Below are 21,969 nucleotides of genomic sequence, written 5' to 3' on the forward strand. Positions count from 1 at the left end.
AGCACGCATCCCATCCAATAAATCGCAATAATCTTTGTGCTTTGTTACTATTGATATGAAACAAAGTCTCAGATTTCAAATTACGTCCATTTTCTTACGAAATTCAAAAACTTAATTACCGTTTTGTCGCTGTGACGTGAGATCGCTCAAGAGAAGCACATGATCTTCTCTTCCGGCTTAATAACACCAGTTACAGCGCGAAATAAACATGAGCTTCTGAAAGTGTGTTAAAAGATAGAGTACAACTTATCGAAGTCCGTATCATGTGACATGGAGTCGCTCAATCAGTGTTTCAACCGTGGAAAGACGTCAGTAAATCAGCTTGTAAACAATGTCATATAACGTCACATTTACCTCAGAAAAAACATATCCAGTGACCATAAACTCGTTAGTCAGCGAGAAATATTAACTCTAGAGGAGCATTTTGCTAAATATATGCACCATATTACATATTCATTATCATTTTTTATATTCTTCCATTTTTAATGCATGTTTGACTAAATCTGGCAGGTTTTTATGACAGCCACCATTTAAATGTGGTTTTAAGCCACCTTTATTATTATAAAAATAAATAAAAGTGTATTTTAAGTGTTAGTATACAAATCAGTGAATTTTTACCTTCAATATTATAGTCGGCTAATGAAGGCTATAGGCTACCACTGACTCCCATAGTTTACAGCATTAGTTAAGAGATTTGTTTTCCTTGAGAAAATTTGCAATGTATTGTACCTGATATCCAAAATAATCGATATTGAATCGAATCGAATCGCAAGCTTGTGAATCGAAATCAAATCGAATTGTGAAATTTGTGTCAATACCCAGCCCTAATATATACACACACACACAGGGCTCGATATTTAGCCTTTTCATGTGCTTGTCAAATTGGTCATTCACTTGTGAATGTGAAAAAATGTGCTTGTCTGGAATTATTATTATTATTATTTTTTTGTGTCTAATTTATTCTGAAGCAATATTCTCATCAGCTTTGACATTTAAATATGAATATTTATGATATGTTTACCTTTCTAAAGGGCATGTTTTTATTATTAAATATGCTTCATCTTTCATTTTAAATTCTTCAATTTTATCAATAAATTAAATTAGAATTAAAAACACTATAGGGCTGTTACCAATCAAATTAAATAATTTGAAAGAACTTTAATTAAGAACTGAAATGTTCTGAGATTGTTTTATATATTTTTTGAATATACAAATAAGAAACATTGGAAAGAATGATACTTTTAAACGTGAAACTAAACCACCAGTAGGTGGCGGCAGGTGACCGTCTTAATGAGCGAGTCGTTGAGTCATTCATTCAAACGATTCGTTCAAACAACTGATTCGTTCAAAAATGAGGCAGTTGTTTATGAATGAGTCATTGAATCTTTGACTCGACTGATTCGTTAAAAAAGCTGAATCATTCAGTAATGAAACATGCGTTATGGTTCTTGGTTTGGTATTATTTTCGCTGCTGAAACGAAAACAGTCAATGTTGCGTCTAAAATGTAAGTGACTTAATATTAATTACTTGTTTACTTTATTGAACTGTCGTATGAAATCAGTGTCACATTTTCAATCGTAAAGGTATTCAGCACTCTTGGTCATGTGATGTTGCTTACCTGTATCATGTTTTATAAACATAAAAACACATTTTTACCGCAGTGTTAACTGAGTTTCTGTGGGTGAACTGCACTCATTTGTGTCCATTTCTCCTCATGAGGCTGTGAGAGCCTCAACTTTAGTACATTATATTAATATTCACTATCAATCAGCACTTACACTAAATGAGTGAATGAATCATCCTCGCGTTTTGGTGATTCCCAAGTTATTTTGTGTTATTGACGTTTTAATCAGGATACTTGTAAAGTTAAAATTCTCTCATGTCATGATTCGATACATATCACGATACTGAACTCACGATACGATATTATTGCGATACTCCAAGACATATGATAAAAGGTTAACAAAAAAGTACTGTTGATTTAAATGCTAAATTTTATATTATACTGTGTGTGTAAATGAATATGATGGACTTGGTGCTGAAACCCAATGAACAATAGAGACACCAGAATAACAATATTCATGATTCTGAAGATGAAAATACAGAATTATTTTAGACAAACAAGTTGATCTCTGTCACTGACTAGATATATTTCAAATAATGTATAATGTGGGCCAATTTTTACCAAAATATTCCTCCATTGCATTATTATACATTATATTCAACATTATATATAGCAATTTAATGTAGTACTGACACTAAAACTCTGAAAACTTGAATTTTTTCCTCACACAGAAATTTTATTTAGAGTAAATTATACACAATACATATTATTGCATTTTTGTTTTGCGATATATCGTTCCACCCCTAATATAAACGTATTTTTAAAATCTGTGCCTCTGGCCTGAGCAAAAGAAACAGACAGGAAGGCGACAGTGACGTTTGTGTTTCCACAGTTAATCTGGGTAATGGATGTGTTTCTTTACTCTAGCGGTGAGGTAAGCGTGAGCGTCGTCTGGCTGTCAGTGGTGGAGCCGAACACACACCTGACGTTCACTGCGGTGAGACTGATGAACACTGACTCTATCACACACACACACACACACACACACACACACACACACACACACACACACACACTTCCTCCTCACGCAGCAAACACACACACCTCCCATAACAGCCCACCGCTCACGACGCTCCTGAAGAGAGTGTGACAGCGACCGCCCACTTCTCTAGAACATTTTTAACATTCATTCAGTCCACGGGGATTTAATAAACTCTTCAATAAAGAGCCAAACTAACCAGATCTGAGATGAATCACAACGTTGTTAAACGAAAACAATGATCTGAAGAAAAAAAATCATTCTCATCTCTTGAATGATGTATGCAAATCATGAATGATCGTACAATATACAACTAGGCCTACTGACTTACAGCATAAAGAAAATATACATATATATAGATACACTATAGTTCAAAGGTTTGGGGATTTCTTTGGAAATAATTAACGCTTTTATTCAGAATACTGTAGCTCACATTAAATTGATCAAAAGTGACAGTAAATTTATAATGTCACAAAAGATTTATATTTCAAATAAATGCTGTTCTTCTGAACTTTCTATTCATCAAATAATCCTTATGCCGGTTTCCACAAAAATATATGAACTATTTTCAACACTGATAATAATCATAAATGTTTCTTGAGCATCAAATCATCATATTAGAGTGATTTCTGAAGGATCATGTGACACTGAAGACTGGAGTAATGATGCTGAAAACTGCACAGGAATAAATGACACTTTATTCATATTCACAGCTGTTTTACCTTACAATAATATCTCACTATTTTTACTGTGTTTGTGATCAAATAAATGCATTTTCAAAAACATTGCAAATCTTCCAGACCCCAAACTTTTGAATGAAGGTGTATAGATTCACCAGATTTCCACATCTCAGGATTATGGTACCAGTGTGGTTCTTCACTGGGAATTCAGCCATTAAAGTTTCTCTGAGAAGAAAGATAAACCCACTTGTGTCTCTACAGAAGCAAACATCGTCACTGAACCGCCGTCATGTTATCGTCACCATCGCCGTCTCTGAATTATGAGTTGCACTTCCAGAAGCGACTGTTCAAACACTGATACTTCAGCAGGTTTTTAATCACAAAATGGACTGAAATAAATTGAATTGTGTTATTTTATTTGCACGTACGCTCTCTCTCTCTGGATGTAATTACCCAGAAGGCCGGTTGGTTATTTTATGTCATTAACAGCAGACCCGAGGCTCACGGTGAGCGTCATATTTACACTCTCCAAGAGAGAAAGAGCTCTTATTGCATTGTGTGATCCATGTAATTTCATTCCTGACTTGTTATTCTTCTCATTACGTGCCTGAATCCTTCCTCCGCACAGAGAGACAGAGAAGAGCTTCGATGCGAACCAACATTCGGACACACTGAGACATGTCTATAACCCTAAAGAGACATGCTGACATGACCGAGATTAGCTTGTACACTGAAAAAACTCAACCAATTTCACAATTAATTACAAAGAGACGGCTGAATTAAACATGCAATTCTGAAGTAGAAAGAGTGAAATTGTATGTTCAGCAACTCTTGATGTGTTGACATTAGCTAATGCATTTAACAAAGGCTAATAAATGCAGTTAATGTTAGTTAATAAAAACTAATGTTGTCAGATCTTAATTCATCAGTAAATACTAAGATTTAAGATTAAGAAATGCTGCAGAAGTATTGTTCAATGTTAGTTCATGCTAACAAATGAACCTTATAATAGTAAAGTGTTTTTTACAATGTAGACAAATATAAACTCACAAAAAATAAGAATTGAAATGTGATGCAGATTATGAATGCACTCACTAATATCAATACAAGTGTTGATGCGATAGATGGAAAGAGCAAGAACAGAGATTGATTTATGATGGCATCAGCTCAGATCTAATCATGTTTGAGCTGAAAAACATAACGGCACAAACAATTGACGGAAGACGGAAAATAACTTCAGCAAAATATGCCAAGTGAAACGAAGCGGCGCCATCTGTGATGTACAGTTTATCCCAACACAAATTGCTTTTAATGCGAGATCTTTTCCGCTGCCAAAGTGTGCTGTTGTGCTGATCCAGGCCCGTGCTCCTTTAAAAGAAGAACTCGTTCCCTGAGTTTGTGGAATTGATGGGAAATGGCTCCCTTCTGATTGCGGCCCATTTGTTCTGTCAGCATTTCCACCTGCAATGAACTTCTGCTCGCTTAACTGGGCTTTTCCAGGTCAAGCGCGGCTCCTTTCAGAGCCGAATCAAAGGAAACGCTCTCAGCCAATCAACACGCTCCCTGGAGAGACCGCTCTGATCTGACCCAGAATGCTCACTCATGTTTGCTTAAGCGTCGCTAGACGGTCATTCAAAGAGCTTTTTACTTCAGATCCAGCTGATAAAAAAACGTGACGCTCAACCACACACTTTACATTCATTCACAAGGCTGATAATATCATATATCCATGTCAAGTCACATTTATTTCTACACTCTTAAAAATAAAGCCTCTTCATTGGCATCGGTGGCTCCGTGAAGAACTTTAACGAATCTTTCCATCGATTCCACAAAAGGTTCATTCGATATTATTAAAAACATGGTTCTTTGAAGAACTGATGATGGTTCTTCTCTGGAATCGCTGTGAAAGAAAACCTTTATTTTTAAGAGTGTAAAGCGCTTTATACAATAGAGTGTGTTTCAAAGCAGTAATAAACAGGACAATTCGTTGCAAAATTCATCAATTATGAAACAAATTCAATTCAGCAATAAGCAGCTCTACCGAAGACAATAGTGTCATTATTCAGCTCATTATTATAGTTAGTAATATTTTGATTAGCTTTTTTCCTAGTTTTCATGTTACTTTTAGTTTTAAAGTTATTCCATTATGTGCTTTTGCCATTTTTAATATTGCTATTTAGACTTAATTTTATTTTATTTCAGTTTTAGTTTTTATTTCCACTTAATAATTTTAGTGCTTCAACTTACACTTATATTAGTTTATTGCCAAGGCAACATTTCTAATTTTCTAGTTCAATTTTTTCCAACTAATATTTTATTTTAGCTTTATTTCAGCGAACGATTTACGTTTACGATATTTACCCTTGTTCAATGATGATTTAATTCAGTCCAATAGAGTAAATTGTAAATGTTGCAAAGTTAAATTCATTATTCAGTTCAATTCAGTTCTCATCTGATAGAGTTGAACAGATGATATTACTAAATATTAATTGTCTTTTTAAACACATATGCATCCATACATCTCATTTATGAGTGCATTCATAACTCACAACTCACATATACGTCTGTTTCACTTCTTTTCTCCCAGCCCAAACAGGAAATAAACTCTTTCCCTGTGGCCACAAACAAGCCAAATGTTCATTCTGTGATCTTTCAGAAGCATTTGATGGCCTTTAGCAAACATCCAAACCCGAGTCTATAAAGCAGCGGCGCTGAATGAAAGACGCTCTTATCTGCACACGACCAAACGCTCACACTTCTCTACGATATCCCAGCAATCCTGCAATTGCCTCTTTTGACAACGAGCACGTGCGCATCCGTAACACATCATCCCATCCTCCTGCAAACATCCGGGGTGTTATTTAACATGCCCACGCCCTCAACGTCAACGCGGGCGAGCTAAAGATAGTCTCGAGTTAATGGTGGTCAACATTACAAGTGTTAAGATGATTAAAAGAGCGGGAAAAACAGCCCGAGGCGTTCACGTTAAACCCTCCCCCGAAATCTGTCCATTGAGTTTGTTAAGCCTGCCTGGAGGAGGTTTCGCTTGCGGATTTGCATCAAATTGTTGCATCCTACTCTTTGTTATTGTAAAGATGGACGATTTAAAGGGGAAAAGACTGAGAAAATCCTTTACAGCTGCCATCTATTAATCCTGTTTAGCTAAAACTTTAGGACGAGTTTGTCTGACAGCCCACTCCGGCTAAAATCGATGCCTGAATCAATATGTCCCGTGTAGCTAAATAGGAATTAACAGGTGGCTGCTGAGGTAAATGTTTCTGAACGAAGTCTGACATTTAGTCGAGGTGATTGAGTTATCTACACATCAGTCGGCCAGGAGTTTACCTTTGCTTCGGCCCCTGTAACAAACGTTAATCTCTAATTGGATATAAAACTCATCAGGAGAGTGCTGGTGTGTGGAGATCAAGTCCTGAAAAGTGAAGCAGAGAGTCTCGATCGCCCCCAGTATTAGTCCCAGTGTAGATCATAAACCATGAAGTCTAATGGTCGCGATGGAAACTAAACAACCAAATTACACTTCAAATACATTTTTTCCGAAGATGTTTTCAGTCATTTTAGGTTGTTTTTATCACGCTGGTGTAAGTTTAAGTGTTCGTTTTTTAAATATTTTTTTTATCTTAGTTAGTTATTTATGTCCCTGGATCACGTCACCAGTCTCGAGTCGCACTGGTTTATCTGTGGCAATAGCCAACAATACATTGTATGGGTCAAAATTATACATTTTTCTTTTATGCCAAAAATCATGAGGATATTCAGTAAAGATCATGTCCCATGAAGATATTTTGTAAATTTCCTACCGTAAATATATAAAACATGTATTTTTGTGAGTGAATGCAGCACAATCGCCAACATAAATGAACAACTTTAAAGGAGATTTTCTCAATGTTTCGATTTTTTTGCACCCTCAGATTCCAGATTTTCAATAGTTGTATCTCGGCCAAATATTGTCCTATCCTAACAAACCACACATCAGTGGAAAGCCTATTTATTCAGCTCTCAATTTCAAAAAGTGGACCCATGTGACTGGTTTTGTGGTCCAGGGTCACATTTGATGCTATAAAAACGGGAATGTGACGTCATGATTGACAGCTGTGATTGACAGCTCCTCTAAACGAAGTATCACTGAGGAACCAACAGACTTTTTGGGGGATTTTCAGAAAGAGATTGGAGCTTCAGCTTTAATTTCTACATGTCCATAACTGTTTTTCGTTTTTCGCTCTGCTCCGCATCATTATGAATGCCCGTTCAGACGTGCACATTTTACTCTCGCCTTCAAATTATTTCAAACCCCCTACGTTACACGTGGATTAACCGGTGGGGAAATATCCTCACCGTCACATCCCTACTTTTCACCAATGGAAGAGAGTGAAGTCTAAGTCTATTTTTTACAGTCTATGTGTGGGGACGAATAAACCCGTACCTCAGCAGCAGGAACTCCTTCAGGCGGGCGGCACTGGAGAAGCACTTCCTGTTCGAGAAGCACTTCCTTTCCCAGAGGCTCCTGGTCAAAGGTTTTCCTGAGATCTGCGAAAGAAACACAGAATCGTGTGAATGCAGATGACCGAGCGCATCATCCAGGAAACTACAGTATCGTTCAAAAGTTTCAAATTATGCATTTATTTGATTCAAAACAGTGAAATATTATTGCAATGTAAATCATCTGTTCTCTATGTGAATATACAGTAAAGTGTAATGTATTCCTGTGATCAAAGCTGAATTTTCAGCATCATTACTCCAGTCTTCAGTGTCACATGATCCTTCAGAAATCATTCTAATATGATGATTGGAGTAAAAATTGGAGTCAGATTTAAAAAAAAAAAGAATAAAAATCTTTTAAAATAAAAAAAAATACAAAATTTACAAAAGTTTTTGATAAAGATGTTATAACCTTTTTAGTACTGTACACATCTTTTTTTTTTTTTTTTTGCTTGAAATAAACATTGCTGCAAAATGGAATTGTTTAAAATAAAACTCAAAAATAGTTGAAAATATAAATTCTTAAATCTCACATGGTTCTATGTGGGGTCAATATGTGCAAAATCTAAAAAAGAAATTGCAACAAATAACAAATACACAAATAGTTTTTCTGAAAATTAAAACGCAAAATGTTTTTATTACATACAGTAATCACTTTGTAAATCCCCCTGTGGTAAAGACAAACCATGTGTAAGTTCATAAGTCGACAGCATTGCTGAGTATTTCCTCCTTAAAACTGCAGTGAACCAAAGACAGTCTCAAAAACACGCTTTGAAATCGCTGGTGTTTCTGACGTCACAAACTACCTTGTAACCAATCAGATCAACGTGTGATCGTCAACCAGTGGATCTCTGAGCTGAGTGAGTGAGTGGAGGCGGGGCTAATTTGCATATTCATAGAACCGCCAAGGGTGTCGAGTTACATTCAAGATATTTTAAGGCACAAAGAAACATTTTTCCAAGTAAAACACTTTTAAATATGTCATTTCAGTGATCAAAGATGAGTTTTAAGGGATCAAATACCTGACTACAGGGGGACTAAAAAATCTAGTGACTTAAATACTTTTCTTTGGAATGGGCAGAAAGCAAGCGTTGCATCAAATGAATGAGTTTGGCATCAGTGCAGGAGCAGTTTCACTTTGACAACAGAGTTAAAATAAAACTCTTGCATTATGAATATGATTGTGTGAGTGACCTTTGAAGCTGTTGTAAAATCGCAAAGACACTCAGCAACCTAAAAGGGTTGGACACACATTTACATTTAATCATTTACCAGACGCTTTTATCCAAAGATCATTAGGCTGCTGTCACTTTAAGAGTTGTCAAATAGTTACTAGGCCTGTCACGATTATGAAATTTGGCTGACGATTAATTGTCTAAAAAATAATTGCGGTTATGACGATTAATTGTCGATTAATTGTCTGTTTTAGGGCTTTGTGCTTCATTCATTAAATAATTGTGATAAATTTAATCCTTTGTAAGTTATCATTTTGCAGTGTAAGATTACAGTTAACACCTTTAAATATTAAATAAATATATTCAATAGCTATGACAATTTGTTTATTAAACTTAGTGAGTGTATAAATCAGCAGCAAAAAGTATTTTTTGAAAACATCTGCACAGTAATTGAATAAAATCTAAACATGTTAATAAAAACAAATGTGCACAAACCATGATAATATGATACGCTTCAAAACAGAGCGGAACAAAGCGTGTATGCGCATCGTGGGTGCAGAATGATGTGCTTAATGCAACATGGAGTCACAGTGCGCAGCGCTGCACAAGTGCGCATTTAAAAGTTCACGGCACAAAGTGAAGAAATGTCGAGGGCACAAATCCTAGTGTAGGCTATATCAGTCCAACAGTTTACTGATCATTTGTTTCTTCACAGTTTTAAACTCCAGTTATTGCGCGTCTGATGCCAATTCATAGTCCTTGTAAAAAAAAAAAAAAAAAATTCATAGTCCTTGTGCTGTGTAGGCACACGGGTGCAAGCGAGTCATTTAGAAACAGCAAAAAAAACTCCAAAATAAAGTCATTTTATGCAAATCCAAAGCCCTTTATCTACAGATGAAGCATTATAACGTCAATGTCACATTGGAGAAAGTTTTACCGTGTATCCTGTCGTAACCGGACGACGCGCGCTGTTTGAATGCTGAACGGAATGATTGACAGCTGCAGACGAGTTTGTGAACTTTAATTTAACAATGTAAATATACTACTGTCCCTCACATTAAGCTATGAAATGGCTTCAGATGACTTTGAATATGTTGCTGGAAAACGTAATTAGTGCTTGTCTATTTATTTTGGTCCATGACTCCCCCTTGTGCCGTAGGCCTATAAAAGAGCGCAATAATCGCGGTTGTCTGAAACAATCGCGGTTAGATCAAATAATCGCGATCAGGCGGTTATTTAATTATCGCGACAGGCCTAATAGTTACACACACCCATTGTTACATGTCAAATAGTATTGAAGAGAAAAGGTAAGTGCTAGTATTTAGTGCACACGCCGCATCCAAACCAAAATGAGTCCTATTAGTAATCAGTAAAGTTTCAACTCATTTCTACTGTCCCACACAGGTCTATTCTCCAGCCGTGGCGTTAGATGCTGATCCTAGGATGTAATATTTAACAGTTCTGCCCATCTTTCCCTCAGACATCTCCTCTCAGCTTCTGTGAGTCCAGCGGAAGCTGCTGCTGGAATACAGATGTGTGTGTTTTCATTCAGCATTCGCTCCTCGCTATCCTCAAGCTTTCCTGGGTACATATTTGACTTCCAGCGTGAATAAAGCATTGGGACGAGGACCGTGTGGCGGCACATGCTGATGGCCAGCGTTTTCACAAGAGCTGTAATGAGTTTTGTGCTTCAACCTGAATATTAATGCGATTAGACGGCTTAACACTGACTTTACACAACTCTCAGTGTTGTACATCAGGCTTTCTTACAGCAGTTTCATTGAGAGCGTGTGGATCAGAGGATTTTCCACACCATATTTCCTGCTTATCTGCCGTCACTGTCATTTACACATTTATCATCGGTTCATGATGGGAAAACGGTGTCATGAAGACAAATGGGTTCAGACTCATTTCTGTGTGAGTGAAAGAAACATCATACACACAGATACACACTCGGCTCAATGATTCCTCCTATAGAGGGTATGCACTGACGTCACTTTCCCGCGGGAACACACTCGCTCAGCCGGACTGAGTGGCAGAAGAGCTGCGGAGTGACTGGAGTTAATAGAGGAAACTGAGAAAACGCCAGTAAAACACACGATTACCAGTTTAAACTAAAGGTTGGACTCGATATAGTGTTCCTTACAACTTACCACAGATCCAGTGATCATGGATATTGACATGCAGAACGCTTTATATAAACACAATATAGGTCTAAATCCATGTGATCATTCATATCAATGTTATATATATCATCATATCGTCCAGCACTAAAACTTGTGTAGTTTTTTGTCAGTGTTTATTTAAAATCATCCAATTATGCAGAATATACGATGGTAAATATTTAATTGATGAGTTGTCAATACAATATATATGCTGTGATTTTACCCCTAAATTCAGAATATTGAGACAAAACTGTAAATCCAGCTTTCTCTGCCTGGATCCAGTCGTTTCTGTGAATCGCAGTGATTAATTTGCTTCTCTGTTCAGTATCTTTCATCAGTTTGTAAAAATATACCTCAGATTTCTTGTCAAACCTATTCATACAGTCAATCTCAAAGCTCTTTCCCGGTTTAGATGTGTTTCGTGTGTTTTTCGCAGCATTCACACTGAAAACAAATGCTGCCACTCAGAGTTTCTGACACTCACTGTGTGTAACCGCAGTCACGTGACGTCACACACATACCCTCTATTAGCTAGTAGTGCTACACATGGGCTGTCTCAAAGCCTAGTCAGCTCCCCACCTAGAAAGCATGAGTTTGGACAGGCATATTACAAAAGTTCAAGCAAATCGAAACTAATCTCTCACGTGCTTAATCTAAACAATGATTGTAATCAATATAAAACGTGCCTATAACAACAAATATTTTAAAAAGACACTCCACATATGTGTCTAAATCAAGCGGCAACCACTGAAGAGACTTAAACTGCATTTCATCCACTGGCCACTAGAGACAGGCTGTCAATCCCATAAACCCCTATGTTAAAATGGCCAACTTTACAGCAGAAAAAAACATGTTTACAGCCTGGTACAAAAACTGGTTTTGGTCTATAAAGCTAACTTTGCTCTTCATGACGACTGTGAGGGGGGTGAATTTTTTTATAACTTATCAGTTTAAATTATATTAAGCCTTAAAGTTCTGCATAATTAAGGGCGTGGCCACTTGAGTGACAGGTGGATTGCCGCTGATGTCACTACTAGCTGTTTGTCTGCTGTGTGTTAGCGTCACGTCACCTCAGCTAATCTGCCTCGCCCATTGTCGTTTATCCGGGAGTGATGCGCGGCCAAGATGGCGACGGACGGCTCCGCCCACTTTGGGCTTCAGAAACGCTCACTACGGGTGATGTCACGCACACTACGAACATATTTATTTACAGTCTATGGTCTATATACAAAATTGTTTCAAACACGCATTCAAAATGCAGATAGACACCCCCCCAAAATGGTTTGCATGCTCAATATTGTGCTTATGATTTCATAATTTCTGTCTAGGTCATGTCACTGTTAGTCAAGTTCTTGTGTTTCTTTGACTCTTAACAAATCTAGATGACTTTGTCACATCTATGTCAGCGAATGAGAAGAGGGCGGAGCTGCAGGAATGATTGACAGCTCCTGTCAGTCAGTCAGAATTCTGGTTGTACTCGCGCGCGTTTCTCCCTCGCTGACAGTGATGGATGAGCCGATCCCACACACTCCTCTGGGCCTCCTCCATCACACACTCCCTCCATCTCAGTCTATCTCCTCTACGCCTGTCCACGAGGGCCACAGAGGAGGAGAGATTTCACTGCTACTCTAATAAAAATCCAATATTTCCCTGCGTTCCCACACGCGCTGGAAGAGGTGAGATCAGGAGTGTGTCTCCATTACACATATATTATATTCCGCTGGAGGAGTCGAGTGTAGAGTGTGTGTGGCGTCTGCTCTCTCCAAAGAGATCAACAACACCGAACCTGAAGAGAAAATGACAATCAAGTAAAATCCCATTTAAGGGAAGTCAGTCAGCAGCCGTCCTGGTCGCGCTCTCTGTGTAGGAAACAGATTTAGGACAGCTCACACTGCTAGTGTGGGAAATACAGAAAGAGTTTATAATTTCAAAAGTATGTGTTCATATATATTTTTTCTCATTAAAATCTGATTTTTCAAAAAATCTCTTTAGCTCAAATTTTCAGGTTGGTACAACACACACACATACACAGAGATACTCTCACTCACACACACACACACACACACACACACACACATACTCACTCTCACAGATACACTCACACATCACACACACACACACACACACACACACACACACACACACACATACTCTCTCTCTCACACACACACACACACACACACACACACACACACACACTCTCACTTACTCACTCACACACACACACACACACACACACACACACACACACACACACACACACACACACACACACACACACTCACTATCACAGATACACTCACACATCACACACACACACACACACACACACAGATACTCTCTCTCTCACACACACACACACACACACTCTCACTTACTCACTCACACACACACACACACACACACACACACACACACACACACACACACACACACACACACACACACACACACACACACTCACTATCACAGATACACTCACACATCACACACACACACACACACACACACACACACACACACACACACACACACACACACACACACACACAGATACTCTCTCTCTTACACACACACACACACACACACACACACTCTCACTTACTCACTCACACACACACACACACACACACACACACACACACACACACACACAGATACTCTCTCTCTCTCACACACACACACACACACACACACACTCTCACTTACTCACTCACACACACACACACACACACACACACACACAGATACTAACACACACACACACACACACACACACACACACACACACACACTCAGGTACACACACACACACACACACACACACACACACACACACACAGATACTCACTCACTCACTCACTCACTCACTCACTCACTCATACACACTCTCTCTCTCTCTCTCTCTCTCTCTCTCTGACACACACACTCTCTCTCCCTCTCACACACACACTCTCACACACACACACACACACACACACACACACACACACACACACAGTCCAGTAGGAGTATCAGTGAGGATCCTGCAGTAAGACTCTGTAACTCCAAGAACTCTGGGATACAGGATCTAATCCAGACATTCACCAGCAGCGGTCGAACTGAGCGGGGCGTTACACACACACACACACACACACACACACACACACACACACCTCATATCTGGCTGAATCTCACAGCACACGTCAAGAACCACTTCAGCTCGCATCTCTCTCTCTGCGCTTCGGGTAAAATAATTTACATTTGTCACCATGAAACTCAAAACTACTGTTTTAGATCCACCAAGACATTATACTCATGACAGTTGAGCAAATTCATATACATCATGGTAATATTTGCTGCAATGTGATTTATGTTAATTAGAATAGAATTATTAGCAATTGTTTACTGTAACAAAAAAAAACATTAAAGAAATACTAATGAGAAAAACATGAATGTATTACAGCATTGAGACTGAGAAACTCGTGAACACAATAATACCATATTGTAAAAAAGCTTAATAGCTAAAAATAGGATTCATCTTCTTCACAGTAAATATCGTATTTTGGGTTAATTGGCCTGTTTTTGGGATCATATTTCTCTCAACTCACATGCAAAAGAGAATTTGCTTAAATTTGGACCTGCGGCGCCGAATCAAAGACCCAAACTAGCAGTAACAGGAGACGTGTTTGCTGGAATCAATGCAGTGAGGATAAAAGAAACGTTTCATACATATTTGATGGATGGATTATAATAACGCTTATGAAACTGAGCAGTGGTTGTTAACAGAGTGTTATAGTTGTGTTGGACAGAAACTGGCGCACAGTGTGTTCTTTATGATAAACAAGTTGGGTTGCTGTTCCAAGCAGAAGCTCTGAAACGGGTGTTTGTGCTCTCGGTACAGGGAATCATGGGAAGTTTGGTAGTGTACAGGCTGCCGGAAGCTCTTCTGTGCTTTTAAATATGAATTATTGTTGCACACAGGGCTGCTATATACAGCCAAACCAAAACTTATTCACACACCTTCAACATTTCTCACATTATCACAGTTTATTCGCTATAGTTTAGAAAATGGGAATAAAATATGAGCAGAACTCAGTTGATATTTGACTGGTTTTGTCCGTCCTTCTGTTAGACTGTCTCACACATGAATTATGTTGAATATCTGTCAGCTGTTAAATTTAACTACACAATTAGATAATACCAGTTTAGCTCAACCAATCACCAAGCAATGCTTCATTGTGTTCAGTCTGTGTGTAAAAAGAGCATTAGCAATTAAAGAAAACACACTTCAGCAAAACATGATCAGCTCAAAGTGTCCCAATCAGTTTTGCTCCCACATTTTTATAACTTTTACAGGTAGTCACTGTATGAAGAATATTTGGGTATAATATGTCACAGTTTACTTTATCTTGCTCTCCTCACTTACAGAAATGAACTATAGTGTCCTGCACACACTAGTGAAAAAAAATATAAAACATTATATCTGGTGTCTGAATAATGTTTGGTTTGACTGAACATTATTTTTAAAAGAAAGATGTTGAAAAGATTTCCGAAATGAAATTCAGGCCCTCATGCATGTGATGTGAGGTCAGGAGACGTTGAGATCGTCTCGAGAGCGCATCATCATCAGGTCGGTCCTCCTGAAGGCCGATGTTCGTCATTGAAGAGAAGCGTTCAGTGAGACGGCACTGAGTGAGACGGGAGACGAAGGTCGCGGGTTTGTCGAAATCAGAGACAGAAGCTGCCCTGCGGGTCTCACAACACACCAAGGTCAAAACAGAGAGAGACTGCCAACAGCACACACACACACACACACTCTCTCTCTCTCTCACACACACACACACACACACACGTTATATACTTTATTTGATTCCACATTATTTGAGTCAAATTTCATTAGGAATCAAATTTTTTGAATAATCCAACAGATTAAAACAAATTGTTATGGATTATACAGTTCTAAGGGTTCAGGAAACATCGCCTTCTCCACATAAACATAAACATAAACATAAACAAGCTTCCTGTGGTTGCTGAGATTAAGCAGTTCATCGCTGCTGTTTGGCCCCGTTTTAGAAATCCCCCCCAATGCAAAGTCCACGGACACACACACACACACTTGGATCGCCAGCCTGTGTACATGACCTACACTACCAAACACCCCACACACACACACACACACACACACACACACACACTTGGATCGCCAGCCTGTGTACATGACCTACACTACCAAACACCCCACACACACACACACACACACACACACAGACACACACACGGATCGCCAGCCTGTGTACATGACCTACACTACCAAACACCCCACACACACACACACACACACACACACTCGGATCGCCAGCCTGTGTACATGACCTACACTACCAAACACTACACACACACACACACACACACACACACACACACACACAGACACACACACACACGGATCGCCAGCCTGTGTACATGACCTACACTACCAAACACTACACACACACACACACACACACACACACACACACACACACTCGGATCGCCAGCCTGTGTACATGACCTACACTACCAAACACTACACACACACACACACACACACAGACACACACACACACGGATCGCCAGCCTGTGTACATGACCTACACTACCAAACACTACACACACACACACACACACACACACACACACACACACACACACACACGGATCGCCAGCCTGTGTACATGACCTACACTACCAAACACTACACACACACACACACACACAGACACACACACACACGGATCGCCAGCCTGTGTACATGACCTACACTACCAAACACTACACACAAACACACACACACACACACACAGAGAGAGAGAGAGCCTGTCTATTCATATCAGCAAATATTAGAAGAAACACAACATTATTCTGATCACTTATTACATTCAATGACTGAAATGACAGAGAAGAGCCGCCGCATGAACGTCACGTCCAATCACATCAAACGATCTGAAGAGAATAAACCGTTTGCTCTCAAGACCAAACACGCCATCGTCTGTGATGTTAAACAACAGTGTCAGCTGAGACACACACACACACACACACACACACACACACACAGTATGTATATATACAGTAGCTTTCATACATGTTCTTGCTCAAAGTGCTTTTTAAATAGTGTAGTAAATTTGACATATCAAATATTTATGAGACATATTTACAGTGGTCTGGCTGCTGATATAAACTAAGCAGCATTGTGAATTATTACAGTGTTTTAATTTAATCTCAGTAAACCAGCAGAAACGCTGTTAGAGTTGTGAACGCATTCATTCATGTGGATCGGTTCTTTCGAACGGCCCGTTTTAATGAATCATTACCAAAGATGTATTCAAACATTCGTTAGCATCACTCCAAAATCATGTGGAACTGAACAGGCTAAAGGAAGCGTATATTTAATAACTTATATTTGAGTCAGAATATATACTATTCTACATTGAACAAATAAATAAGTCTAAGATTAATTACTTGCATCTACAATCTATTTTTTGAAGCAACATTTAGTTGTTTGGATGAAATGATGGGGAAAAGTGTTTCATTATATATATAACAGAGTAGAATTGTATAGAGTAGATTTTACCATGTTCTACTTGAATTAAACATTTTGAATCGACTTTTTAAAACTGCAATGGTTGTTTGGATAAAATGACAAAAAAAACAACACAGAATATCATCAGAAGGCCAGACAATAAAGATCTGTTTCAGTTACATCACCCAATGCCGTTTCCACATTAGAAATAAAGTGTCTGAAACAGCTTTATCACACGGACATGAGCGCTGCATGCCCACGTGTGTGTGTGTGTGTGTCGTCAGCGAGCGCATCGGGGGCCATTACAGTAATAACTGGAGGTTTAAAGCGTGAGTCAGTCTCCGCTCGGCGCTGGGATTGGCAGTCTAAACAACTCAGTCCAATTACCAGCGTTTTCATTCCATTACAGGCCTTCCCTCGAGGCCTGGTCAACACACACACAATCGTGGCACAATTAATGTGTTGTGTTCTGACACACGTGAGCTTGAGACGACGGACGGTAAATCAGTCCGCCACTCATGCCAGTTCAGAGACTGGGTTTCTGCCTTCTTTAGTAGTAAACACTGCAGTCGCTCTCAGTGTTATCTTGATGAATCAAAGAGGCCATCTCGTTTCAGGCTCTCCTAGAACAGGTTTTCCTGCTTGAATGTTGATTATTCTCCTCATATTCTCCATTGTTGCGGCTCCTCTCTTCCCAGTCTGTCAGTAACGCTCTGTTTACTTCCTGTCTCTATGAAGCCCCTCCTTCTGAAAAGCACACTGCGCTCTGATTGGTCGGCTGGAGCAGTGTGTTGTGATTGGTCGAGCGTTTCTAGTGTGTTTGGGAAATGTCCCGCCCCTTACCATACCCACCAGTTTAACACACTACTAACTAACTCAACCAGGCCCCGCCCCTTTATTCTGCGCATTAATTATTTAAATGAGGAATATTGTGACGTGTTCCCGGAAGAAACTCAAGACTACAGTGGAGGCGTTTCAGGAGTTCAGAAACACTGACACTGATATAGAGAAGAACTGGAGCGTTTTCATGCTTTCATGCTCATGTCTTTCACAGATTCACATTTTTTAAAGTTTACACAGAGATGATAAAGTTTTAAAAGAAAAATCAAAACTTGCAAATTGGAACCTATTTCAAAGTTTGTGTTCTCGAGCCCCAAACACTGTTATTGTGCAAATGGACATCCAGAACGCATTTAAAGTTTTCTGTTTTCAGTCGTGTTAGCGGCTTCTAAGTTAATCACTAATGATCGTTGCGACGGAAGCGAATCGATCAAAACTAACTTTATCTGGACAATAACTTTATTCTAGATCTGCTGTAACGCCAAAACAATCTCTGTTACTGTAATCTCCTATTATCACTGTAAAGCTGCTGTGAAACAGTCTGTATTGTTAAAGCGCTGTATAAATGAAGGCGACCTGACTCAAACAGCAACATTACACACTGAAGAAACGAAAGAGAGCACCTCGTTAAATGAAAACGAGGCACAGAAGTAAAGATGCTCGGGTCTGAAATGAGCTCACTGGCACTGCAGCTTGTGTTTTCAGTCACTAATCGCATGTTCCTGTTACTGACTCATTACATCCTGGCAAACGTCCCGAGGAAAGTTTTCTCGTCCAATCTGTCTCCGAATAGTTTCAGAGTTTGAATCAAGCTTCTCCTCAAGGCTTGTTCTGGTGTGTAGCGCACTGGGTTTGTCACATTACAGGATTAGTTCACTTCAGAATTAAAATATCCTGATAAATTACTCTCCCGCACGTCATCCAAGATGTTCATGTCTTTCTTTCTTCAGTGGAAAAGAAATGAAGGTTTTTGAGGAAAACATTCCAGGATGTTCCTCCATATAGTGTCTTCAATGGGGTCCAATGGGTCGAAGGTCCAGATGTGAGTTTCAGTGCAGCTTCAAAGTCTCGACACGATCCAGCTGAGGAATAAGAGTCTCATCTAGACAAACCAGCCGACATTTTATAACAAAATACACATTTATATACTTTTAACCACTAATGCTCATCTTGCACTAGCTGTGATGCGCCACACATTACGTAATCACGTTGGAAAGAAAGGTCAATTGTGACATAGAAGCAAGTGCAAAGACTAAGTCAAATGCCCTTTACAAAAAAAAAAGGGAAAACAACGATGTCGGACGATTGTGAAGTTGGAGGAGAAAAATATATGGGAGTTTTTCGCCTTCTTTTCGCCTGGTACTTCTGCATACGTTACGCGTGACCTTTCAGTGATTACGTAATGTGTGTCTCATCACAGCTAGTGCAAGATGAGCATTAGTGGTTAAAAACTATATAAATGTGTATTTTGTTATAAAATGGCCGCTGGTTTGTCTAGATGAGACTCTTACTCCTCGGCTGGATCGTGTCGAGACTTTGAAGCTGCACTGAAACTCACATCTGGACCTTCGACCCGTTGGACCCCATTGAAGACACTATATGGAGGAACATCCTGGAGTGTTTTCCTCAAAATCCTTCATTTCTTTTCCACTGAAGAAAGAAAGACATGAACATCTTGGATGACATTGGGGAGAGTAAATCATCAGGAAATTTTAATTCTGAAGCGAACGACTCCTTCAATAGTGGTTGAACTGAGCGGCCCGATTTAAAGCACTTTGGGGTTCTTGACAAAATGCGATCCATATTTTGTGCCGTTCCAGGGCCAAAACCTGAGTGGTGAATAATGCAAGGTAGAGCTGGACATGGTGGAAATGAGCAAACACACACGCTGAATTTATTACCGCCTCTAATGGGCAAAATGCATTACAATGCCATTTGTGATATGTAGCGGTACACAACCTTTCTGCTTATTATAAATTAATGCAAGGCTGGAGACGATAGATGAAACACGGGCGTTTCTGTCTCGATACGTGCAAGAACTCACATCAAACGTTAATTGAAACTTCGGCTGCATAGCAGAAAAAATAAACAAATTACAAGCATTTCACACTCAGCTGAATCTCACCAAAGGCCTCAAAGCTTCTGAAAGACAGAAGTCTCTTTTGCTCACCTGGAGAGTTAAAAACAGCTCATATTTGAAACAGAAAACTTTACCGTCATCTTTCATCAGTTTAGTGCATTCTTGAATTAAAACTATATTTAATATATTAAGTCAATCATCAGTATTACTACAGTTAGTAAACTTTTTTCTCTTTTCACTTGAGACTCTATGAAACCGCCCAGCAACCACCCAGAACACCCTAGCAACTGCTGGACAACAAAACAGGCGGGGAAAAAAAGCTTTAAACTTCTTAGCAACGCCCTAGCAACCACCCACAGTACCCTAGCAACCACCCAGAACACTGTACTGTAGCAACTTTTAAACAACAAAACAGGCGGAAAAAAGCTTTAAACTTCTTAGCAACGCCATAGCAACCACCCACAATACCCTAGTAACCCCATAGCAACAACTAAAAACACTAGTAACTTCTGGACAACAAAACAGGCAGATAAAAGCTTTGAACGTCTTAGCAACGCCCTAGCAACCACCCACAGTACCCTAGCAACCACCCAGAACACTGTACTGTAGCAACTTTTAAACAACAAAACAGGCGGAAAAAAGCTTTAAACTTCTTAGCAACGCCATAGCAACCAACCACAATAGCTTAGTAACCTCATAGCAACCACCCAGAACACTGTAGTAACTTCTGGACAGCAAAACAGGCTGAAAAAAAGCTTTAAACATCTTAGCAACTTCATAGCAACCACCCAGAACACTGTAGCAACTGCTATTAAATAAAACAGTTAAAAAAAACCTAGAAACTGCCTAGCAACGCGAGTTTTGCACAGGCAAGCATCACTCAGGTTTTCTTGCACTACTGAAAAACATTCAATATTTTATACAGCCTAATAAACATTATAAATATGTTAAGTCAATAAATTACAATTACTAGTGCTCAAAGGGATCTAAACAAACCCCTAACGTGCATTAAAACTCATTGTGTAACTCACAAACACCTAAGCGCCTGAGCAACAGCCTGGCAACCACCCAAATCACCATAGCAACATAGTACTTTTTCAAAAGAATGAAACACTAAAATTTCCTTTCAAAAATGTACAAAGTGGAGTTTACTTTGAGACCTGCCACTGTATAAAACTGAAACGAGAAGAGTTTACTGGAGATGTGTGAAACGCACAGCAGAACGTCTCCTGTTGGCTTCGGACAGAAGAATGGCTTCGGGGGAATTCATCACAGCTTGTGTTGGCTGAGATCATGACGGCCTCTCTCAGACACTAAAAGAGTCGTGGCCAGATCAGCTCTCAACCTCGACCACACTTGTGTTCGGCTGAACCCGGCGGGCACAGCT

The 21,969-nt window shown here is 39.2% G+C and overlaps 1 protein-coding gene across 1 annotated transcript in view; it reads right to left on the reverse strand.

Moving 5' to 3' along the window:
- The window catches only part of unc5cb (unc-5 netrin receptor Cb), a 226,338-nt gene that overhangs the window by 83,903 nt on the left and 120,466 nt on the right, over positions 1 to 21,969 (reverse strand). Inside the window, exon 4 of the mRNA XM_081354125.1 lies at positions 7,726 to 7,829. Within this exon, the coding sequence (XP_081210251.1) occupies positions 7,726 to 7,829 (104 nt within the window). The remainder of the gene's footprint in view (positions 1 to 7,725; positions 7,830 to 21,969) is intronic.

Source organism: Scardinius erythrophthalmus (genome assembly GCF_964197995.2).
Source record: "Scardinius erythrophthalmus genome assembly, chromosome: 23".
Taxonomy (NCBI): domain Eukaryota; kingdom Metazoa; phylum Chordata; class Actinopteri; order Cypriniformes; family Leuciscidae; genus Scardinius; species Scardinius erythrophthalmus.